Source organism: Gymnodraco acuticeps, unplaced genomic scaffold (genome assembly GCF_902827175.1).
Source record: "Gymnodraco acuticeps unplaced genomic scaffold, fGymAcu1.1, whole genome shotgun sequence".
Taxonomy (NCBI): Eukaryota; Metazoa; Chordata; class Actinopteri; order Perciformes; family Bathydraconidae; genus Gymnodraco; species Gymnodraco acuticeps.
Genome location: NW_022991760.1, coordinates 1724273 through 1750357, shown reverse-complemented (window position 1 = coordinate 1750357; position 26085 = coordinate 1724273). Strand labels below are relative to the sequence as shown.

Sequence of the window (26085 nt, the reverse complement as noted above, 5' to 3'; positions counted from 1 at the left end):
CGTGTGTCTCACGCTTGACGCCGTCTGTGTAGCTGCTCTCTTTGCAAAGGAATGTCGCTGCGGCTGCTATATCTCAGCTGGGATGGAGGACTGACAGATGTTTTGAGCAAAAGATGTCGGGACAGCGATGTGGTATCTTATTAAATAACCGTGAGTATTCGTAGATGATCTGAGAGATGACATTCAGTCTAGCTGCCGTTTCATGTCACTGAGCGGAGAAGCTAAGCTAGCTAATGTCAGCTGGTTAGCTAGCCAAACAGAGCCAGGGGATAACATTACCTTTCAGCCAGTGTTGGTTACATGTTACCTCCTCTCTGTTTCAACGTCGACATACCGTTTCATTTGAGCAGTTGTAGCATAATTGCTTTCAACATTGCTTCAAATCCCTCTACAAAGCGCTAACAGCCTGGGCAGCTACTGCTAGCAGGATAACGTTAAGGGGACAATTCACCCCGGAAGAATTGAGCCCTGTGTTATTACCGGGCACTAACGTATTGCTCTCTCCTCTCTGAATCCGAGCTGTGAGGCTGATCCTGGTACTGAATAATGGACAAGCTGGGACACTGACGGAACAGCTGGAAGGCCTCATGTGTCACTCATAGTTCCCTTATAATAAACTAATCACAGAGGTGGGAGAAGTACTCAGATCTTGTACTTGAGTAAAAGTAGAAGTACCAGAGTGTAGGAATACTCTGTTGCAAGTATTGCATTCAAAAGGTTACTCAAGTAAAAGTAGAAAAGTTTCAGCATCAAATATAGTGAAAGTAGCGACAGTAAAAGTAGTCATTGTGTAGATTGGCCCATTTCAGAATAATATATATGATATGTTTTATAATGATTGATCATGAAAGTGTTCTCAAAGCTGGTGAAGGTGCAGCTAGTTTGAATGACTTTGTATACTGCAGGGTAGCTTGTGGATTTACTCCAGGTGGAACTAAAGTCTGATTCAACACTTGATTATATTTCACATCATTCATCCACATCTGTGAAGTAACTAAAGGTATTAAGTACATCGTAAAAGTACACCATTTACCTCTGAATTGTAGTGGAGTAGAAGTACAAAGTAGCAAACAATTGAATTACTCAAGTAAAGTACAAGTACCTCAAAATTGTAATTAAGTGCAGTACTCGAGTAAATGTACTTAGTTACTTTACACCGCTGAATAATCATATTGACTCAACGAAAGATCAATGTAGAACGGGCTGCACAATTGATCAGATTTTTATGGACTAGAGCAATATTTATATCGCAGAAAGCACAATATTTGTTAAAGGCTTAATATTGCCATTTTAATTTTTTTTGTTTTATGACTATCTTCCTACTTGTGCAGCTCTTAATATAGGCATCAAATCAAACTGACAATATCTACATTTAACACATTTAGCAAGGACATATTACTTGAGCTTTTTAATGTTTAAACACTGGCACTCATTTGAAAAACTGAAATATATTTAGAGACAGAAGAACAAACAATATTTTGGGTTTTGAAGCGATGTAATGTTTTTGAACGCAACTGCATGCTTAGCTTTTGACTGTGCTGACACATCACAATAGTCTTAATGTTATTAGTTCTATCTTAGGGGACAGTTGTGTGTGTCTCTTGATATGTATTGAATGTAAAGCCTATTTCCTTCTGGCTGAACATTTCTTTTGCCGCGAAGACATGATTTTGTATTTGACCATCCTGCCTTTGTTACCATGCTTATACCTTGAAAATGAATGGGAGGTAATTAACATGCTTTATTCTTCTGTGTTTGTTTTTATTTGACAGATGATGCTCAAAACACCAAAGTAGTCACATCCACCTCTGACTGGCGATCAGGAACATCCAGTCAGATTTAAGAAGCCCCACTGACTTCAGTCAACATCTAGCCATTTTGCATCGTGTTTGCTTCTGAGCATGGATCTGTAACTTCCTCAGCCCTGCTGTTCCTTCTCTCGCTGTGTGACCAATTGTCAGGAGACTTCCACCGTAGCATCGCGTGATTCTGTAACAGCCTGTGAAAGAGCGTCAAGATGTTTTCAGCGTTTAAGAAGCTGGTGGGATCCGAGCCGGGGCAGCTCCGGGACAAGAACATTCCGGCTGGCCTGCAGTCCATGAACCAAAGTTTGCAGAGACGCTTTGCCAAAGGGGTCCAGTATAACAGTAAGTAATGCAGCCAACCAGAGCCTTCTGCACTCAAATAAGCGTGTCTTTCTGGATAAAATAACGTTTTTCTCTCTGTTTCCTGACTGACTTCAAGTGAAGATAGTCATCCGGGGAGATAGAAACACTGGAAAGAGCACTCTGTGGCATCGACTGCAGGGCAAGAAGTTTGTGGAGGAGTACCTGCCCACTCAGGAGATCCAAGCCACGAGTATCCATTGGAATTACAAAAGTAAGTCATCCAAACTGATTTGATTTGATCACCACTGCTTTGTCATGTTTCTATTTTTGGGTGTTTTTAACATCTGCGCTTTGTGCGTGGGTGATTTATTTCAGTGGCTCCATATCAAGGTACAAATGTAGATTTAGTTTCAGCTAACCCAGTTTTAGAGTAGCCGCCCTGTATGCTTTCTTCCATATAAAGGAAACAACTTCTTCTTCTAGTGTTTGCAGTTATCGGATCCACATTAGAGTCAGCTGCACATTGAAATGTTTCCCCCCTGTGGCTAACAACGTGAATATTAAAAAGACTCTCTGTGTCCCTCAGCTACTGATGATGTGGTCAAGGTAGAGGTGTGGGACGTGGTAGACAAAGGTACGTGTTGACACACACACCCCACTTTAACACATGTTGAGTAGACAGACGTTGCTCCTCTTGCTCTAAGAAGCTTGTGCTGTCAGTATTCCATGACATTGAAGCGACGCACAGTTTCACACGTCTTTCTGTCCTCAGTGTTGATGTTGTCTTTTTTTGCACCTCTCCTGCACTCATCTCAGGCCAAAAATACCCTCTTCCTGAAGGTGTAGGTGAGCCCCACTATAGTGTGTAGAAGTTGAACTGGCTTGTGTGCTGTGGGTTTGTCCCGCCTCCTTCCACTCTTATCTGAATGTCAATATTGTCAAGGTTGGCGAGTCCCAGGTGTGCTGCGTGGCTACAGTTCTGAGTTTGGCTGAGTGGTGTAGATAGAGTGTGTGCATCGTGTGAGCCTTCATTCATTAACAGTCGTCTGTTTTTAGAGGTTAACCTGTTGGTATGTTGGATAAGATGCTTTTCCATAAAGTCACATGTCCACATAGCATTTTCTGAGCGCAAACTTCTCTCTTTAATTGATTCCAATAAGGACGGAGCACATGATGTCTTATGCGGCCACCCTACGTAAAAGTATTTTTATTTGAATGCGCCGTTAGAGCGGCTGCTATGAGCGCTTCAATCAATCAATCAAACTTTATTTATATAAGCAATTTGAATACACAAAAGGTAAGACAAAGTTCTTCACAAACCAACATCAAAAATATTTAAATACTGCCCTACCCCCATAATAGATACCTAGTATATAAGTAACACTTAGATTTAAGAAAAAACACTTAAAACCAATAGAAGTCAATAAACACAGGACTGAATCAAATGTATAGAATACGAATAATAAAGTAATAATAAACTTAACAGTTTAAGAATAAATGACAGGTTAAATTGAAAATAAAACCACTGGGGATGTCACTGTAGAAATTGGATACGCTTTTTTACTGTTTTCCAGACATAACTATCATAACAAAGAGAGCTTTAATCTGTGGGAGCAGATAGGCCAAAATGTATACAAAGTTTGAGAGCAAGCATCCTCCGGTTGGTGCTCATAGTCAAATAATATATATGAGCACTAAGAGATAAGAGAATCCAAGGGGCGATGCTAGTCTGTCATACGACAGCTGTGATACGTTGAGTTGTAGTCAATGTCATATAAACAAAACAAAAAAGCACTGGAGCGTTTCTTTGAGGAAATGCCCAGCGCCTTCCTGACAGAAAAAGATGCTATGTGGACACAGACCATAAGAAAAGTGGCTGTGCTGCTCCGCTTGTTTACTCACCATAATCTAACCTAAAGCAACAAACTCAATTGTGATGTCTTTTCTTGCCAGCTATACCTAATACTTGTAATTCCTTGTTCCTCCAGGCAAAGGCAAAAAGCGCGGAGAGAACTTGAAACTGGAGAATGAGCCCCAGGAGGTGATTATCACATGGCCGTCATGTGTTCAGGAAACATTTATAGCGTGTGGGTCAGGGATGGAGTACGAGGTAGGGTCCCGGTGTCATGTGATTAATCCCTTTGTTTGATGCGTGTGTGCAGTCAGATGAGGTGGCCCTGGATGCAGAGTTCCTGGATGTGTACAAGAACTGCAATGGAATCATCATGATGTTTGACATCACCAAGCAGTGGTAAGAGCGGCCCGTCTGAATATGCATGAAGAGATACAGTTTCAGCTGAGAGCCTGCAGGCTGGCTTTTGTTCAGCTTCAAGGGGAAAACTCTGAAAGACATTTCCATGTTGCTATTTCAGGCTTCAGGTTTGAGGGAATAGAGATTTCTTTAATAATATCCTCATGTCATAAGGGACATGATGCACCAATAGGTATTTATGTACTGATTGTTGTTGTTGCCATGGTGCAACTTATACTATTTTCTTTTGTAAAGGACTTCATAATAGGTCTGCACACTTAACTGACATTTGATCTAAATCGCGATATGGACCGGTGTATATGGTGGCCAACGCTACGGCCAACGCTACAACCGCCCAAAACACTGCCATCGGTGAGCCTGCTGCAGCTTCAGTAATGATGCAAATATCAATCAATGCAAATGTGCCTGAACATGAAGAAACGTCTTCACCAACCTGACCACACATGTGCAGTGTAGGGATGCCAGTGATTATTCTATTATTCGAATATTCGTTACAGTCTCCATAATCGAATATTATTTTTAAAAATCGATTTTATTTATATATATTTTTATATTTTTATTATTTTTTTTGAATTTTTTTTATTTTTCTGGCTTAGTTTCAACCAAAATACAGACTAATGCTAATAATAGTAATAGTATTAATAATTGTAAATGGCCATTGGTCACACCACCAGTTTGTTTTACTGTAAACTTGGAGGAAGCCTGCGTGCAGAGCAGACTGCTGCTGCAGCACGCTACACACCGCCCCCGCCCCCGCCCCTGCCCCGCCCCCCCTCTCCCTCACACGTGCGACTAAAGATGAACAAAGCGGCAGGTAAAATAATCGATTATTATTCGCCAGGGCTGCCGAATAATCGATTTTGATCATGGTCAGTTTCTGGCAACCCTAGTGCAGTGTTTAGAAAACATTCACCAACTTGAGAAAAAATGAGCAGCGTTTACTTTAAAGGGGACCTATCATGCAAAATGCACTTTTGTACGTCTTTTATTCATGAATATGTGTCCCCGGTGTTCCAGGGAACTCACCAAGTGTCAGAAAACACAACCCTCTCTATTTTCCTCCATACCCAAATCTCTAAAAATGGGACTGCAACGGATTTGATACAGACTGATCCAGATTTGAACACTGTCCTGACGTCAGGACAGTGGTGCTACGGCTATTGGTCAATTCTCCACCTATCAGGGGAATGAGGGGTTGGGCCACGGCCGGCCATTGCTGCTCGAAAGCGCTGGAGACGCTGTAGTACATATGCCAGGCCTGTAAGTGGCGCTGTAGTCTGCCACAAAAGCAGCGAAGAAGACTTCCCGCGCATGGTTGCCATGGTTGCCCTTCTGTTTATTCTCCGCTGTGGCTCTTTTTCTCCCTCCCCGAGGCAAGCTTTTGCGCCTCCTGTTTTAAAACAAATGAATAATGACTCTATATAATCATATGTAAGGGATAATGTGCAGCGACGCGGTCATTATGGGGAAAAGAACACCGACAGGCTGATCAGGAGCCCGACGAGAAGCGGAGGGATCTAGATCGGCATGAAGGCAAATTATGCAGTGTGCACATTATCCCGCTTATTACATGGCCACATTGTCGACAAAGTAACGACATGACTCCCAATATTAATTGAAATGCTTTTATGGATTTCGAAAATGATTTTATTGATTAAAAATAGTTGTATGTATTTATTTAAATTGACATGCATCCGCTAAGAAAAATAGTCCGTTGTTACCGTTTGAACTAACGTAGCAACGGCAGGAACTGCTTCGAGGGTGTTTTTGAGGAGCTTTTTGATTACAGATTTGAAAACATCGCTGCTTGCTTTAAAAGTAGCACAATGCATTATGTCAAACTTTGGAAAGTATCTAGATATCCCTGCCCTAATGCCAAAGTAACTGGCAACTGAATATGTGTCGCCGTTTGATGTCTATGTCTGGACCGCTGCGTAAAAAGGAGGGTTTCTGCCCCGTTACTTCTCTTCTTACTTCAATAAGAATAAAACACGGAGGAGGGAGATCTCTTTTTCTCCCGGCTGCAGCCTAGCAGCTGATCTCAAAGCACGCTCCTCTCTCCTGCAGGGGGGCGTGGTCAGCTGCAGCTCACAGAATCAGCCCCCTGCAAAAACAGCGCTGGAAAGAGCAAATAGAGCGAAATGAGGCATGGCTAAAATACAGGATCTTTTTGGTATTTTGAAAAAAATACCAAATATTGATATACTTTATATAGGTATGGCCCTACAATATATTGTTCAAATATAGCATGATAGGTGTCCTTTAAGCGCTGAATAAACGAAACACTGATAAATAGGAAACGGAAACAGGGACACTAACTAAGCTAACATAGCTAACCTAGGCATTTCAAATATCCTGACAAAACACTTACAGTTATAAAACAGACTAACTCTGTCTGCCACAGTGACATTTGGAGAAATGTCTCCCTGTTTCCATTGTGTTTTGAGCTTTTGGCAGCATTTTAACAAACGCTTTGGCTAAATGCTGCACGTGCTGTCAAGTTGGTGAAAAATAGTTATTTTTGTAATAGTCAGTTGTTGCTTGCAGCAGGATATTTGATGTATTTCTTACTTTTGAATACACCTCTGAAAACCAATGTCTTAGAAGAGTATATATATATATATATCAGGGCTTCAATAGCACTTTTAAATTTGATAAGCAGGTCAGCACCGTAGTCAAGACCTGCTTTTTTAAAATACGACTATTGGCTAAGACAAAGTCGTTTTTATCTTTTAAAGACCTAGAAAGGGTTATTAACGCCTTTGTTACCTCGAGACTGGATTACTGCAACGCTCTGTATGTGGGTATGGACCAGGCCTCAATTAGACGCCTCCAGCTAGTTCAGAATGCAGCTGCACGTCTTCTCACTGGCCATAAAAAGCGTGACCACATCACCCCAATTGGCTGGCTTCAAGTCCGGTTCAGAATAGATTTCAAACTCCCTTTATTTGTTTTCAAAGCCCTAAATCGCTACACCCCAGGCAGAGCCTTAAGGTCGGCTGATCAGCTGCTGCTGGTAGTGCCTAAGACCAGGCTAAAAACCCGAGGGCACAGAGCCTTCGCAGCGGCTGGCCCTAGGCTCTGGAACACTCTGCCCCTCCATGTGAGGTCGGCCCAGACCCTGGGGGTTTTTAAATCTACACTTAAAACTCACTTCTTCTCTCTGACCTTCTAGTCAGAGCGGAGCACGACTCCTGACATTTCCCTGTGTGTGATTTTTATTTATTTGAGCTGTTGTAATTTATTGTCTTCTGTTTGCTATTGTAGTAAAGTGTTTTTATTACATGTACAGCACTTTGTCTCGACCAAAAATCGTTTTAAAAATGTGCTATATAAATAAAACTTGATTTGATTTCCGCTAGGATATTTTCTTGCCGGTCAAATGTCCGGAAATCATTTATTTTACCGGACAAATTTGAAACTTACCGGTCATGTTTCAATAATAATAATAAGAATTGTGTAGCAGAGTTTCCGTTAGCAGGTCATTACCGGACTATGACCGGATATGCTGATGTTAATGGGAGTCATTTTTATATTGCTTCACTTTCGTAACAGATCGAAAAGTTCAGATTTATTTTTCAATAAATGATACGCTTCCACAAACAACAAACAACATAATTATTACATTCAAACAAACTACTTGTAGTAGATGAAGTACATTATTCAAAAGTTTACATTAACTTTGAATAATAACACGGGAGAAACGGATGCTCTCTTTTCCCCTCTCCCTCTCTCTCTCTCCTGACAGCCCGTCAGTTTCTCATGCAGCTCACTAAACAGTGGGCGGGGCTTCAGGTGATTATGCAGAGCTGCGTGTCTCGGTCTGACTCAGCAGCTGATCTGATCTCTCTCTCGTCCGGTTATACTTCACTCTCGTTTATGTCCATATCGATCAGATCCAGCTCTCCTGATCGTTCTTTATAGAGAGCACCGATCAAACTATTAACAGTGAATATCGGCCGATAATGACCGGAGGCAATCGATCGGAGCCTCCCTAATTATTACCGGACACTTTGACCGGCAGGTTTTGAATTTACCGGTTTTTAATAAATGTTACCAGCTAAAAACTGGTAATTACCGGCTAATGGAAACCCTATATATATATATATATATATATATATATATATATATATATATATATATATATATATATATATATTAAGCGACATTGAGACTTGAAAAGCGCTATATACATTCAATTTATTATTATTATTATATGTATGCACCTTGACCATGTTATATAACTTTTAAGCAACAAAATAAATGAGTCTCACTGATATGGAGAATTCTTTAAGATGTACCATTTCGTCCTCCTCTGAACTGAGACTCACTGATTTGATTTTTGATTTTCTTCACATCCCTCCACAGATGAATATGATTTGTCATTTGCAGGACTTTTAACTACATCCTGAGGGAGCTGCCCAAAGTACCCACCCACGTGCCGGTGTGTGTGTTGGGAAACCACCGGGACATGGGCGAGCATCGTGTCATCCTCCCTGATGACATCAGAGACCTGATCGCTGGACTCAACAGGTAGATGTCAGCACTAAAGGTTACTGATGAAAGAGGAAACCCTCTGAAGCTTCAGAGATTTCCTTCTATTTGTAGCAAAAAGTATTCCAATCTTTGTGGGTGCAAACGCGAGAACACACTGACACCTGGTGGAATGATGATATAAAGGGGTTTAGTCTCATGAGAGAAATACAACTTCAACAAGCCATGTTACAAAAATATACTGTATTTATATCCAAAAGGCCTACATGTTAAATATTTTTCTTACATGATATATAAATGTACCTTATTGGTGTAGTTGAGTGTGCACTGTAGTCTTATGTGTATTAACCTATATATTGGTATTCATGTCATATTTAATATAATAATGTTTCCCTGTATAAGGCAAAAAAGAAAACGGAGTTAAGTGGTTAAAAAAAACAAAGAAAGAATACTGGGGTTTCAGACTTCAAATAATTACTAATAATACTCATATTCCTTTCACTCCTTCCACCTTTTTTTATTAAAACATAACACTTTAAATAGTAGGCCTCTGCTTTAGTATATGTAGGCCTTGAGCTGAGGAAAGTTCTTTGAAGAGATACGGCGTGGTCTGCGTAATATTTCATATTGTTTGCATTATGCACGAGTCTATTGAAAAACTACGTTTAAAGGTGGGGTAGGTAAGTTTGAGAAACCAGCTCGAGTGCGCTAGAATTTGAAAATACACAACCGGAGAAAATCTGCCACTTCCTCACAGAGCCCCTCCTCCAACACACACAAACGCGCACATGACCAATGAGGGCACGAGATAAGTTTGTGCACAGATGGAAGGCTGACAGGCAGGTAGGCCGTCCAGTTACTTTAGCCGGGCCGGCTCAGATGATTGGTCGTGCTTTTTACAGTACCACGGCTTCCACAGATGACATTTTTTTATGGATTTATTGTCAAAGCACTTCAGATATTCATTGCTATCGGGACGTTAAGAACATTCCATGGAATATAACAAAAAGTGTATCTCGAGCCGGTTTCTCAAACGTACCTACCCCACCTTTAAATCTCCATATTAATCACATATAATATTTTACCAGAATTTCTCCCATTTTGACTAACATAATGTTTTACACAAACACTGATAAGAATGTACTGCACATGTTAGAGAAACTACTTGTGTGTTACAGGCCAATGGGAGCATCTTACATCCATTATGCCGAGTCCTCCATGAAGAATGGCTTTGGTCTGAAATATCTGCACAGGTTCTTCAACATCCCCTTCCTGCAGCTACAGGTATGTCCTCCCCTCCTGTGCTGGTTGATGCTGGTCTTAATCTGCCTAAACTGTGTGTGTGTGTGTGTGTGTGTGTGTGTGTGTGTGTGTGTGTGTGTGTGTGTGTGTGTGTGTGTGTGTGTGTGTGTGTGTGTGTGTGTGTGTGTGTGTGTGTGGTGTGTGTGTGTGTGTGTGTGTGTGTGTGTGTGTGTGTGTGTGTGTGTGTGTGTGTGTGTGTGTGTGTGTGGTGTGTGTGTGTGTGTGTGTGTGTGTGTGTGTGTGTGTGTGTGTGTGTGTGTGTGTGTGTGTGTGTGTGTGTGTGTGTGTGTGTGTGTGGTGTGTGTGTGTGTGTGTGTGTGTGTGTGTGTGTGTGTGTGTGTGTGTGTGTGTGTGTGTGTGTGTGTGTGTGTGTGTGTGTGTGTGTGTGTGTGTGTGTGTGTGTGTGTGTGTGTGTGTGTGTGTAGCGGGAGACCCTCCTGAGGCAGCTGGAGACCAACCAGCTGGACATGGATGCCACTCTGGAGGAGCTGTGTGTCCAGCAGGAGACTGAAGATCAGAACTACGAGATGTACTGTCAGCTTTCTTTCTCTCTCACACTGTTTTTCACATGTCCACCCAGAGCTCCTGTAGTTGTGAGGCTCAGAACACTCTATCGACTGTAGCTGTTGAGTTCTACACCTATGTATGACACTTCCTTCAGCTCAGTTTTCTGGTCTTATTGTGAGAATATATACTTTTCTTTTTCTCAAGAAGTCATTATTAGAGGGAAAGTTGCCGTTGTGACTGTCAGCTAATCACGGCTCTGTGTTTGAAAACAAACACAACATCATGAGTTAAGACACTTTCATTGCAATAAAGATGTGATCATTTCACGTTTCTTGTAAGGGCAATGAGTTCCTCCTCACAGACAGTTTTGTGAATGAGTCATCTTTTTTGAATTTGCATTTTGAGAACTAATATGATTACAGGGCATACACAACTAAAAGAGACAATCAAATCAAATAACAATCTACAAATGAGAAAAAAGTGAATACTAATAATATAAGATTGACAGATAACAGATACTCAATCATTATCATAAGTACATCAATTGTTATATCTAACCGGAGAGTCATTAGTAATGTTTTGCTGGTATACCTCACCAATTTCTTTTTCATCTGTCGTCAAAAATACTAACGTTTCAAAATTCTAATGGTATTTTTTTGCATTCTATATATTTAATTTACAAGATCCTTTCTTTTAGAGCTATTTGATTATAATCATTCAACCGATTCTTCCCAATTGTGAGAGGGAGATTTTATTTGGAGAAATACTGAAAATAGTGGACAGTTCTCTCAAAGCTATTTCCCAGAAACCACTAAAAGCTGTACATAATAAAACACATCTGACTATGATTTAGTATTAGCCTATTAGTATTTCAAGTTACATTTGACGTGTTACTCTGAATTTGGGTTTTATTAAAATATTGAATTACACTTATATTTGTATTTTAGTAATCTTCTAGCCTATATCAAAAAACGTTGTAAAGACAAATAAAGTGTCCATACGGGCTTTCGCTGAACCCTTCCCACAGTGCAGCCCCTGCTCTGCTCCCAGCCTCACATGTTCCTGCAGGTGAAGCTCAGTCTAGAACTGCTCTGTTGTGTTTCCTGCAGTTTCCTGGAGAACTTGGAGTCTCGCAGTAAAGGCTTTGGCTCTCCCGGTCCAGCTAACGGTCAGAGTCCCTCCTCCGGCTCCCAGTCCCCCATCGTCCCCCCCAGCGGAGCCTCTACAGGCAGCTCCAGCCCCAGCACCCCTCAACCCCCCCTACCCCCCCAGGTGCTCCCCCAGTCACCAGCTGTGTCCGCCTCCCTCCCTCCACCTCCGTCCCCGGCTTCTCCTGCTGTTGAGTCAAAGCCTCCGGCCCTCGCTCCCGATGACCTTCAGGCCCCGGCTGCGCCCGGAGCTTCGGGCCCCCAGAAACGTGGCTTCATGTCCCGCTGGTTTGGTTCCACTGCTGCTGAGGCTCCTGCCACAGGTGAGTCTCTTCTACAAGAGTGGTGCAGTGATGGCGTGTTTTTGTAGGCCGACCCGGCAGTAGCATCACAGAGAGCTCCCACGACAAAAGGAAATGTGATTGTCCTATTGGAAGCTAACGTGAAGCTATAAACTAACTACAGCTCATTACCACCGTTAAGCTAAAGGCGGTCTTGTGTCAACGTGATGACGTTTTGTAGGCGTGTGGCGCAGTGGTTAGTACGTTGGTGTTCGGATCAAGGGAGCACAGGTTCAAACCCCACTGCAGTCAGCATGTCGTTGTGTCCCTCAGACACTTCACCCCAAATTGCTCCTGTGGGGATTGTCCACAATATTGAGTATGTAAGTCGCTTTGGATAAAAGCGTCTAACAAGTGACATGTAATGGTGTAGTCTCTCAACATTTACGAATGCAGAAGTAAATGCATTTGAGACTTGAAAAGCGTCTCAAATGCATTTGTAATTTACGTTAGCCTCTAAAGGAACTACACCCCGGTCACAGGACTTCACATCACCACCGCTAAGCTAAAGGCTGCTAGTGTACGGTATGTTGTACATTGTTAGCAACCGCTGTTCTTACAACACAGGAGCTTCAGACATCCACCAGTGGGTTCTTTACTGACGTATTTGATGTTGTAGATAAGATCTTTAATGAATGAGATAATGCTGTTGTGTCATCACGCTGAAGTTGATGGACATAAAACATCACATGGTTGATTCATAAGCAGTACATTGTGTAATTGTAACTGGCAAACTGTGTTTATTTGTAGATCACAGTTGCAGCCATATGTTGCCCCAGTGAGTGTGAGATGCAGAACTTGAGAATGTCTGGACGGTCGCTGATTGTCATGTGACTTCACTCTTCGATTGTGGTTTCATACGGTGGATTTGTTCGGCTGTGTTTCCCTCAGACGAGCCCCCTGCTCCGGTGTGTCCCGGTAAGGTTCACAGTGTGGATGATTTTGTGCCGGATGAGAGACTGGATAGAAGCTTCCTGGAAGACAGCCTGCCCTCCAAAACCAAGGCCCCCCCGCCCGCTACAGCTGTGGACAGCGACAGGTCAGATGCTTACACAAACTTTCATTAGTTTCATCAGAATTAGAAATCCTTTATTTGTCCTGCAGCGGGGACATTTAAAGCATTACAGCAAAAGTGACAAGTTTGGTCATCCACATTTGAGCTTTTTTTACATAAACATTGAAATTAGCTTCAACATGATCAGAAAAAAGCCTTTTTTTATTGTTTCATTTTAAGAATACACTTTATTTACTGAAACTTCTCTCAGCATTTAAACTATCAATAAATGTAACTTTAGAAACATAATATATGTCTTTATCTTTTTTATTTAATTTCTCTTAAATACTATACTCTGGCTTGATTCAAACTATTCTTCTTTTGATAAACTATACTATGATTTAATGAATAACATACGATACTTTCCAATGACTCGTTTTTATTTAAAAATGCTATGCTATGACTTTTCAATCACTTTATAAAAAAAACATTCTGTACTATGTTTTTGATGACTTATATGTATATCAATACTTTTTCGATATACTATAGTATAACTTTTGTTTTACATTTTTTAACACACTATACTATGAATTTTGATGACTTTTTGAAATAGTACAGGAGACAGGTGTGTGTGTGCATCGGTTGCCACAGAGGCTCTGGTGCTTTACAATAGCAGAGGCTGTCACTGAGTGGAGGTATAAAAGTGATTTCCTGTCCCAGTGATGGTGAAGGCAGAGGGAACCCCATGGTGTCTGCTTTCCAGGATGAGCTGGACCCTGACGACACTGAGCCCAGCCTCCCCCAGCCTAAGAGCCTGCCCCTCAGGAAAGACGTTGCTCTGACCAGCGACGAGGAAGCCCCCCCCGTCACACAGGACCAAGACTTGGACAGTGAGTCTGAGCTCAAAGCGTAAGTCCTTTCTCAGGATCACACTGACGTACACTATGTTGTGTGAGTGAAGGTCTGTCAGAGGAAGCCTAATTAAAGTTAACCAACCTGCGGATTACTATTGTTGTGCATGTAAATGGACTGCAAAGACTAATATCCCTGTGTTCCCTTCAAAGGGAGTTTCTCTCCCACACCCTCCCTGAAACGCCTCCAGTGTTTCCCCTAAGTTTACTGCTTTGGGGCGGTACTGCCTGAGTGGGGGGGATATATCTTTTTTTAATCCTCTGGAGCAGAGAGAGGAGCTGTGGATTATTGTTATTGATTAATGCATCAGTGTTTTTTAGGGTCAGAAAAACTAAACTCACAACTTAAAATGAAAGCGTTTAGTTTATTTAATAAAAGAGCACATGTTCAATGTGAAAAATGACAGTAGTTAGAGATTAGTTGCAATTTGGTGCTATATATATATATTAGGGCTGGGACTCGATTAAAAAAATTAATCTAATTAATTAGAGGCTTTGTAATTAATTAATCGAAATTAATCGCATTTTTAATCACATATAAATATTTGACCTGAGAACAGTTGAGAAGCAATTTTTTTTCACATGGATTTTAGTATACCTATAGGCGCACTTCACACCGCAGTACTTTCCCCACAAAGGTTCATGAGAACTTAGTTCATGAGAACTCTTTGAACCTGGGGGTGGATTAGGCAAATGAAGCCGCTGACGTCACTTCTTCTTCTTCTGCTTTGGGTTTACTGGCAGGCCGCAAACCACTTCACGGCGTATACTGCCGCCCAAAGTCCCCCGGCCGGAAGTCCCCGGAGTTGGGGACTGGCTTCAGTAGAAGCTGCTGGGGAGTCCCAGCAGCCTTCCGAGTAAATCGCCAGGAACGCCGACACCTCCTCATCTCCACCGCTCCCATGTTTTATTTTGTGTTGCCATAAGTTAGTCTCTCTGCGTTTTTTGCGCTGGGCTAATGCTAATAATGCTAATGTGAGGATAATAAAATGGCGGCTTCACAAAACTTTTTGGGAGTTTTACGGGGCGTGGTTTGCAATCCGCCCAAGCCAATCAGACATATAGCTCTTTTCTCACAAGAGAGCCGTACGAAAGTCCCTGCTCTCTAGCAGCTCTCTGCTCTCTAGCAGGGACTTTCGTGGGGGGTAAAAGGTTCTCATGAACTAATTTTAGTACCGGCTCTTTTTGGTGTGAACGCGATTATAAAGAGGCTAACGTCCACGCTAGCTGCTATATGTTTTGCATTGAGGTGATACTTGAGGCTTGATGTGCTGCGGTGATATGCGAATGCTATATATATATATCATTTAATTTTTTAAACACCTTGAATTTCAGGGGGGCGCGGGGCTCCGTTGGCGGGGCGCAGCGCCCCTCCAAGACAATGGTAGGGGAAACACTGGCCTCCATTGGACTCCTTTGTTTACTTCCCTAACAAAATGACATCACTATGTAACTATCGGCTAGCGACCAACATATTGTACATAATGGGGCGGGACATCTCTAAGCAGTTGACCAATCACAACAGAGTCGGCCAGCTAACCAATCAGAGCAGACTGGGCTCTGGTTTCAGACAGAGGGTGAAAAGAGGTGCTTCAGCACAGGCAGTGTGAGAAGAATAAAGAGCTTTTTGAACATTAAGCATGGAGACATGTCCCAGTAGAGACAAAGAATACATATGAAGCAACAGATTATGTTACTTTTCTGTGCAACCCATACTTTTATAATTAATTCCTACCATTTAGACGGATAATACATTGCAGAAAAGAACAAAATATGCATTAGTTGATGTACTAAATAACTCTAAAACATCTATAGTTGTTTAGGGACTGTTAAGTGCCCAGTGCAACCACAGTTAAAAGTATTTCAACTGTTTGAACGAAGCCGCACTAATCGCTTGTGATGTCACGAAGAGCAACCAATCACAGCTGGAAGATATTTTCACCTCTGTAAATATCAGTCTACCCACAAATATATTTTTTGTTTATTTTAGTGCAGATCGTTACTCTTACTTTAAAGGGGACCTATCATGCAAAATGCACTTTTGTACGTCTTTTATTCATGAACATGTGTCCCCGGTGTTCCAGGGAACTCACCAAGTGTCAGAAAACACAACCCTCTCTATTTCTTCCATACCCAAATCTCTAAAAAAGGGGCTGCAACGGATCTGATACAGACTGATCCAGATTTGAACACTGTCCTGACGTCAGGACGGTGGCGCTACGGCTATTGGTCAACTCTCCACCTATCAGGGGAATGAGGGGTTGGGCCACGGCCGGCCATTGCTGCTCGAAAGCGCTGGAGACGCTGTAGTACATATGCCAGGCCTGTAAGTGTCGCTGTAGTCTGCCACAAAAGCAGCGAAGAAGACTTCCCTTGCATGGTTGCCATGGTTGCCCTTCTGTTTATTCTCCGCTGTGGCTCTTTTTCTCCCTCCCCGAGGCAAGCGTTTGCTCCTGCTGCTGTAATTCAATGCAATCCCTCCCTCGCTGTAATTCTCTCCGTTAGTCCACCAGCAGATGACAAACACCCACCTCGCCGCCTCTTCCAAGGGACGAGGGGACAGTGCGGCAGAGTTTCAGTTAGATTTTCTTTCGCTGGTCAAGATGTCCGTTAAAGTTTAAATCTTCTGGACAAAATTAGAAAAGTGCCGGTCAAAGGTCTTCTTTGTTATTTATTGAGCTTTAAAACAAATGAATAATGACTCTATATAATAATATAATAAAACACGGAGGACGGAGATCTCTTTTTCTCCCCCTCTTCTGACTTGATCAGAGCACGCTCCCCTCTCCTGCAGGGGGGCGTGGTCAGCTGCAGCTCACAGAATCAGCCCCTGCAAAAACAGGGCTGGAGAACAGCAAATAGAGCGAAATGAGGCATGGCTAAAATGCAGGATCTGTTTGGTATTTTGAAAACAGAAACGTATACATATACCCTATATAGGTATGGCCCTACAATATATCATTTAAATATAGCATGATAGGTGTCCTTTTAAGATCTGTGTTTCACCGAAGGGAACATTCAGAATGACGTTCACAGTATCAGAGATGGAATTAAGACGGCAACCCTTTCACCTAGTCAAAAGTTGGTGCTGGAGAGACTTGCTACTTCTTATTTAAAAAGCTCCCTCCACTTCTCATATGAGGAACACATAGTCACGTGTTCCACCTGAATGCATCTCTGCCGTTTCATTCTTTGCGGCTTCATTGTGCCCACTTTATGTGACTCCGCATCACAATTTACTGGAGAAATGTGACTAGATTAGTTACAATGCAAATACATGACCTGAGCTGTGAGTCACTTAAGATGTATCCGAGAAGGCTGTTGACTTCCTGTTGTATGTCAATTTAAAAAAGACACTAATGCAGCTCTTTTTCTATTTATCCATATGAATTAAAACTCCATATGGACACTCAGCCCTACAATGTAAAATCTCCAGTGGAAGTCAGTGAACAACATGAACAAATAAGTGAAATAGAGAAGATAAACTAATTACATTTTTATTTTTTTAAACAAATATTCATTTCCCCCTGTTTCAGGCCTGTGATCCACATCCCTAAACTCAAGGTGGCATCCAAAGCTCCAGAGGCCATCTCCCTCACTCTCACTCCGGCAGCAGAGCAGTTGCCACAGCAGCAGGCCAAGAAGAAAGGCAGCTCCCCCAGAGCCGAAGACTCCGATACGGACCCAGAGGCTCCTGCAGCCCATCAGATGCTCTCCTTCATCATGGACGACCCCGACTTTGAGTCTGAAGCGTCAGATACCCCCAAAGTAACCAAGGTACAGGCACAGCATGACAACAGATTCACTCAGTTCACGGTTTACTGCAGGAAGCAGGACATTTGACCTGTTTACACATACTATGAAACTATTTAGCATTAAACAATAATCAAGACAAGTTTTAACACCAAATGTAAATATACAAACAATCCTAAATTACTTCAGACAATGAGTACATGACAAACTACAGTGCAGTGTGAGAAAAAGTTTTAGAGAGTACTTGTCCATGGACAAGTGAGTTTGGCAATTTACTTATCCGAATACATTTTTCACTTGTCCAGAATGGACAAAAATTGGGGCCACTGGAATCTTCTTCTTCGCCATCGTATTTGACATTTTCCCACGGTTTTTACGACACCGCTAACGTAAGTGAGCGGTAAGATTTTACTGCATCACACATAGGGTTGGGTATCGTTTGGATTTTAACGATTCCGGTTCTGCTTTTCGATTCCGGTTATTTTCGGTTCTCGATTCCGGTTCTTTGAGAGGGTAAAAATAAGTCCCATGACAAACTGGGAGAAAAATATATTTATGAAAACATCAAGTCAAATCTGTATTCCAATTTACAAATCACTTCATACTGTTTAATTTCTTACGGTTATTGAATACAATTATATAAAAATAATCTCTGCATTGTTTAGTTAGTTCTAAGTGGTGCAGCTTGAGAAAGTACAATTGGCCCAGTCTCCTCTGATGTTACACTGCAACCTGCCTGTAAGACAGAGTCCAACCACACATGTCCAACACATAGGCCTAATAATAATAATATATAATATTTATAGCCTATAGGCCTAGCGCTTTTCTACAACTCAAAGACGCTTGCCCGCTTACACATCTCCTGCAATACACATGCTGCAGCTTCCCAGCTGCTCACTGTTTGTAAAAGTAAATAAATAGTATTTTCATTTCAATAATGTACTTTCTATACCCTGCTTCATAAACAATACTGACATCCCTGTGCTCCTCGGAGTCTGGGGGTCAGGGGATGTGAGGACAGCGCGAGGACACAGACAGGGAGGCTGCTTTACTTCATAAAGGAAATGGCGGTCAATATTAACAACACAGGAGCTAAAACGCTTAATAACCTTCATTACGTGTTAGAGAAAGAACATAAGAAAGTTTGACAAAGATGAGGCTGTTAAACGGGCAGCGGATCCGCTGTGTGTAGAAAGAGATCCGAAAGAGAGAGAGAGACCCTGAGCTGCACCATGCAGCGATCAGCTGATACGGAGCATAGAGAGAGAGAGAGCTGCGGTCCGCGGGGCTCGGCCTCGCCTCCTGTCCTCACAACTCTTATTAATCCCGGTACCGGACAATTGTTATTTTTTCCTACTCTGAACGAGTTTTGCTTCCCAACCCTGCCACTGTGCTCCACTCATGTGCTCCACTTCCCGCCCCGCCCCCGTCTAACTTTACAGAAAGCGGCGAGATGCATTTCCTTAGGAATCGACAAGCAGAACCGAAACTAACATTTCTAAACGAACAATGGCGGACACGTACAATTTGCGAATGAGTTCTGCCTTTTGTAAAGTGAATTTATCAATAATGTGTCAATAAATCAGGGCGAAAAACGTCACTTGTCCGCCGGACAAGTCAATTGAAAGATCTACTTGTCCGATATTGTAAATAACACGTCCCGGACGGTGGGACGTGTACTTTTTCGCACACTGCAGTGTATTATATTTTAAAGTGAATGGCTGTGCAGGTGTGCAAAATATCTTCAGAGAGCTGAGCAGGAACATGGCTCACAGTATTAAAAAAAAAAACAAAAAGAACAAAAAAGAACAACATGATGTAATGCATAATGTTTGTAGATTGGATCAAATTAAATGGACACAATACGAATATTCTGACTTACGCACTCCGAAAAACAGAGAGTGGTGCAGGAATGAGTCCTAAATAAAATATGTCAATAAATATCCTACTGGTGAATGTCTTACAACATGTCTAAGTATCATAAATGTGTGTTTGCCACAGATCTAATGTTCTGCTATATTCTGAAATCCAACCCGTTAGTTGAGGAAGCAATTGCGATGCTAACTTCCGGGTAGCCCTTGAACAATGGCTGCACCACTCTTGTACATCAAAAGCTTGTTTCTCCTAAGCTTTATTTGGGGAAATCAGGGGATTGATCATGTGTGGCTGCTCCCTTCCTCCCAGGACATATTTCCAGTCCGAGATGAGCTTCTGTCAGACCTGTCTGACGACGACCTGCAGGTATCCAAGGCGACAGAGCCTCTGAAGCCCACACCGATCTCCTTCAAACATAAGGACGACACCGACCTGTTTGGCCTCGGCTTCCAGGAAGAGGCTCCTGCAGCCAAGGAGAGCAGCGAGGAGCAGGAAGGCAAGTCCTGAGATGTCTGTCTACATGTCTCTCATGTTTCTCATTAGGAGGCACACAAGTCTCCCCCAATGAGCTCACAATAACATATGCCCATCGTCAGCAAATCCTTGAGGGAATCTTTGAGGATATCACAATTTGATTTAGTTTCCGGTTGCCCGTGTCTCCATAGAAACACAACAGCAATGTCAGCGCATAGCTTTTGTCATGTGAATGCAGCTTTACTCCTAACATTCAGTTTTTTCAACTTAATTTGAATATATAAGTCCAACTCATAGAGTCCTGTTGTAAACCCGGAAGTGTTGAGTACCCCAAAGTTGAATGGTACAGCACGGGTCCCCAGCACATAGAAACTGCCAGATGCTAACTTGCATATGTTGGGCAATTTGCACAATTAGCATATGTTGTGTTAATTGGCTCTGATTCCGTTACAGCCCATGTTGACAATAGTGAATAAATAGCTTGGCAGACTTGGACAATTTTGGAAGTTATTGAGGATGCTGAATCCATCTGATTCTGACAGGATTAAATGATGGCATTTTCAGCCAGAAATGTTGTGCTCTTGGTGGGCTCAATTTAGGGGACTCTGGATCATTTGGATTGGACAGATTGCCTATTTATTTGAAAATAAATTGTCCACAGTAGAGGTCATTTGTTCATCTTGTGCCCCCTTTATCCAATGCTGCAACTAGACTATTTAAAATGGGATCAGTCTAGTCGTCACTGAGACTTGTGTTTGTCTCCGCTTCTCTTCCAGAGAAAGAAAGTAAACACTCCTCCAAAGACAAGAAGAAAAAGAAGAAGAAAATCAAAGAGGTAACGTCTTCTTGATGTTGTTGACATATCTCTAAAAGACAGTAATATCAACACAATAAACGTATTTCTGTTTTCAGGAGGACGAGAAAAACAAGAAGAAACACAAACACAAGAAAAAAGAAAAGGACGAAGGTGCAGCGGGAGACGAGAAAGAGAAAAAGAAAAAGCCATCCCGGAGCAAGAAAACCGAGGTGGACGATCTGGAGGACTTTCTGGGCGGAGGAGCAGCGTCCGTCAAAAGAGATGACGGAGATTACGAGGAACTATAGAAGCTCCTGTTCAGGGAGGAACCGCGGCGAGGCGAGGGTCCTTTAAAAACCTTCTTGTTCCTTGACTTAAGAGCATAAAGCATCTCCAAGCCATACGTAACCCACACGGCTGCCGGTAACACCCAGGTAACACGAGCGAGGAGCGCTTCTCCGGAGCGTTCCTTCTGACCGATCCCCCCCCCCCCCCCCCATCTGCACTACTGCTGTCACTTCCATTCCAGCCAATAGGGAAGGGCGAGAAAACCACGTGTACTGTAGTGAGTCCTGGTGATTGGCTCTTTGTACTTTGAGGTGATTGAATATAATGGCGTCTGTAAATACGGTTATCATTTGGAATTAGTTTTGGTCGCTGTGGTTATGGAGAGCATGCTTAAAGTGACGGGGTCTCCTTCACACTCCTGCTTTCTTTGTCTTTCTTTCCTACGTGTTGGCTTCAGTGGCACGCTTAGTCTTGTGTCTCTAAATATTAACTCTGAGTGAGTGGATTTCGATTTTTTTCAGAAAAGACTTCCCAGGCTTCACTATCGGAGCACGTTCACACTAAGTGTTTTGTTTGGGGCTATTTTTAAATGGTTTGTCAGGGTGGATCCTACATTCCCCTAATCTCCTAATGATTGTTCACTGTGTTTACGTCTTAATGGGACAGTGAGTCTGACCCGTGTACTGTAGTCTGCCATGTCTCTTCTCCAAGTCACAGCAATAATGTAAGACTCTTCAAAGACATTTGTTATCAACTGATCCCAGATCTGTTTGTTGATGATCAGAACAATAGCATTTTTATTTATTGTATACATAGTATAAATTACATGAGGAAATACATTGACAATAACAGTTCTTGTACCCTAGATACAATTGTAACATCATTGTTTATAATCATTTCTATACCACATAAACACGAGCATTTCAAACACTGTATCTCTCCTAACATCGATGAACTGACAATAACTGTAATATTAGCTCAAAAATAACGTAAATAAAATGTAATTATAATCAAATAAATGAATAAATAAAAAGGTGCGACACAAGCTCTGGTGTCGCAAAAGGCGCTTTTTTTTTAAGAATAAGCCTGCTTAGTGTGGACGTAATCTTGATGGGAAAGGAATGTCTTCGCTGGTGATTTTATGATTTCATCCACTGCTACCCTTTCAAAACAAACACACACACTCCTCGTGTTTTCTGCAGTTGCCTTAAAGGAGGTCACTACAAGGGTAAGATGTGCCGCTATCCTCATTATCCATGTCAAGTGTTCTTACTGTCAAAGTGTTGGAATGTTGCCTTTTATTGGTCAAATGGAACGGACGTCCTCTCTGAAACCCTGTATGGAGATTGCAGTGAATCAGTGCATTGGTTTGTTTTGGTTTGATGCTCCATCCTTCTAAAGGAACATTACGGTAATGTGTTCATTTTCTCTGTAAGTAACTATTTCCTCGTGCTTTTATCCTTGTGTTATTTATTGCCTCCATTATGTTTTATTGTCAGGATGTAGACTGTGCTGAAACACTTGCCGCTTTTAACAGATTGCCGTTCATATTTCACACCTGTAATACAGCCTGGAAATGGTACGTGGTGATAAGAACTACATACAGTACAGTACGGTTTCTTCCATAAATCCCTCAAATGTTTCAAATAAGAGAAGCATTCTTGCATCCAAGAGGAATAATGTGTATTTTTCACTGACAGATTTCATACGGTTTCCATCTCCTGTGCATATGCTTACAAAGACGTGATGTTTGAGACTCCAAAGTTGAAACTATGCAGCATTGATCCTGAATACTGTGTGATTTTTTTTGTCTTTTGTCATGTGATTGAGGATAAATGCTGAAAGCACAGTTTCAAGCATGAGACTTCAGTGTACAGCAATAAAAGAATGTTTAAAATATAGAAATAAATGCGTATATGTGAGGAGCTTTGTTCCAAAAATGATACATACACTGTGTGGAAATAATACCGCTGACATCCTAAAGAAATATTCTGCTTTCCAAACTAATAACATTTCTGAGAGTGGGTTTACACTTTGGAAATGTTTCCTCAAGGTATTTTTTCCAAATGGATGTATCACATTTTGGAATGAAAGCCTTCATTTATTTTTCACCCCCAATGACATGTTCCATATTTACACTGTGTGCGTGTGGTTTGTCCAATAAATGCAAGCTTATTTCTTCATAAAGAACAAATCTTGTGTCTTTTAAACAAATAAAGACGTCTGTGTATAATTCTGTGCCTATGTTCATGGAGCTGGAATGAAGCCAGGCTCTGCCTCCTCAACAAAAACCAGATGTTTGTATGAGGGGCCGCACGGGACATTATTCAGAAATACCGTTCACACACACATGAAACTCACTCATATATTATACACATGTGAAACGCACACACACACATGAAATGCTCTAATACACATGTGAAACGCACACACACACACACATACATGAAATGCTCTAATACCAGTGCTGGAATTGGGCCGGTACTCACCGGTACGCAGTACCGGCACTTCTGGTTCTGACCCATGGAGTACCAGCACTTCTTGCTCAGTACCGGCATGCTGGCGGTACTCCGGTACTCATGCACCGTGCCAGTACTCAACACTCTCCCGCCGTTCTTATTATACATCCATATATATATATATACAGCCGCCCGGTACTCAGTAGATGCGTCATGAGGTGCCGAACGGACATTCTCATCGCTCTAACCGCTGGAGTTTCACAGCGGCTGTCAGCTGTTTACTCCTGTCATTCAAACAGAACGTGCTGGAGAGGGGGCGGGGCTTATCTTCTCCATGTAAATACTGTGGTGGAAACGACTATGTCAAAATTAACCTATTTGACCGTGATTTAATAGTAATACACGTTTCAAAATAATAATAATAATAATGCCGAAGTAACAACATACTGAAAACTGTTAGTAAAACCATGTTTTAATGCTTTACAATTTACATACCTAGATGCACGTGTGTTGTGTTTATGCAGTGCAACTCCCACCCAGTGGGTGGCTATGTAGAGTGATAGAACAGAGCAGGCACGCCCCCGAGAGAAGGAAAGCAAGTCACGTCACAAATTAGCATTTCTAAAATGTTAGTGTGGATTAATAAAAGTGCAAAAAGACAGCGGTTGTCGCCGGAAGAAACTTCAAATACAGAGAATGCTGTGCCTGTGTTGGAAATTGTGTCTGATGGGGAGCTTTCTTTGGTTGATCCTCCTGCTCCAAGTTCTAGTGCATTAGCATTAGCACTAGCTCCGCCGCCTCCTCCAGAGCCTCTAAGGTTAGCTGCTGCTGGCGCAACTGCCACCACCAACACCGGGCAAAGCGATGCACCTGACTGCTGGACAACGGACCAGGTGCAATATTTTTGCAAGACCAATGCATGGCTCCTTCTTAAAGATAAGAAGCTAGGATGTCGGATATGCAGAGATGTCAAATCTTTGGGAATACACACTGGACAAGGACTGAAACTGTCAACTGAATGGGGTGAGTGTGCAGTGTCTCATTTCGGTGTTGACAAGGGCAAACAACAAGCTAGCCTGAGAAAAAAAATCAAAGAACATAAATAATCACAAGCCCATGTAAAAGCTGCTGACATCCTTACATCTGCTTCACGTGAAACTATTCAACATCAAGTGCAGTCTATGCATAAATCTGAATTAGACACCACTATCAGAGTTTTTCGAACGGCATATAAAATTGGCAAACATAGCCGGCCATTCACAGACATGCCAATTGATTTGAATGTACAGAAACTGAATGGGCTGAACGTGGGCAGGGTTTTGCACTCCAATAAAACCTGTGGCGAAATCATCGACCACATAGCTCATGAGCTGAAGAAAAAAATGGCAAAAGACATTACAGAAAACCAAAGAAAACTCTGTGTTTTGGTCGATGAATCTACCACTATTAGTGGTAAAACGGTGCTTGTTGTGTGTCTACGCTCAGCATTAGCTGATGCTGAGCCCGAAACGTTTTTTTGGGAGCTGATCGAGTTGGATGGAACAACGGCTGATGACATCACAAAGGCGTTAATGGAGTGTCTTGGAAGAGATTTTAACGAGGACTTTTTAGGTCAGTGTTTCGTTTCTTTTGCATGTGATGGGGCTTCAGTCATGCTAGGGAAGAGAACAGGCGTTGCTACCAAGTTGTGTAGTAAATTCCCAAGCCTGTTTGTGTGGCACTGCTCCAATCATCGTCTAGAGCTGGCAGTTGGGGATGTGGTCAAGGAGGTCTCAGGGCTCAATCATTTCCAGATCTTTTTTGACAAACTCTATTCCTTGTTCCATGCCTCCCCCAAAAATCAGAGGCAGTTAGCGCAGTGTGCGCAAGCAGTCGGACAGCGTCTCCTGGTGATAGGGCGTGTTTTGTCCATCCGCTGGGTGGCTTCAAGTGAAAGGAGCGTCAGAGCAGTCTGGGAAAACTACCGAGTGCTTCATGATCACTTCACAAATGCTGCAAACGACACGAGCAGGGATTCCAGAGACAGAGCAAAGTACAAGGGCCTGGATGATGTGCTCACATCTGCAACGTTTGTCAGCAATCTGGGACTGATGTACGATGCGCTCACAGAGCTCAGCGACCTCTCTCGGCAACTCCAAAAAAGAGAGATGACACTGCCTACAGCAGATAGGCTCTTAACTCGAGAAATACGAGTTTTTGAATCCATGGTCACCATGCCTGGCCCACACATGACTACAGTTCATACAGCTCTAGCTGAGAAGTCCTTCAAGGGTGTTGCCCTGCGTGAGAATGGCAGGCTTGTACAGATTCATGCAGGTCAGTTTTTTCCGCAGTATGGTAGAGAATCTGAGACACAGAATGAC

The 26085-nt window shown here is 42.2% G+C and overlaps 1 protein-coding gene across 2 annotated transcripts; it reads left to right on the top strand.

Annotated features, from left to right (window-relative positions):
• rabl6b (RAB, member RAS oncogene family-like 6b) lies at positions 1-23496 on the top strand. Of its 2 annotated transcripts, XM_034199264.1 has the most exons (17): positions 1-150; positions 1773-2147; positions 2245-2379; positions 2695-2742; positions 2925-2954; positions 4097-4149; positions 4271-4359; positions 8773-8913; positions 10053-10158; positions 10602-10705; positions 11793-12154; positions 13064-13211; positions 13887-14075; positions 17614-17854; positions 20015-20201; positions 20956-21014; positions 21092-23496. In XM_034199264.1, exons 2-17 carry the CDS (start codon positions 2018-2020, stop codon positions 21281-21283), a joined length of 2214 nt encoding a protein of 737 aa, XP_034055155.1. In that variant the 5' UTR covers positions 1-150; positions 1773-2017; the 3' UTR covers positions 21284-23496. The 2 variants fall into 2 exon arrangements, with proteins under 2 accessions (XP_034055155.1, XP_034055156.1); XM_034199265.1 differs by lacking the exon at positions 2925-2954.
• Positions 23497-26085: the final 2589 nt, after the last annotated feature.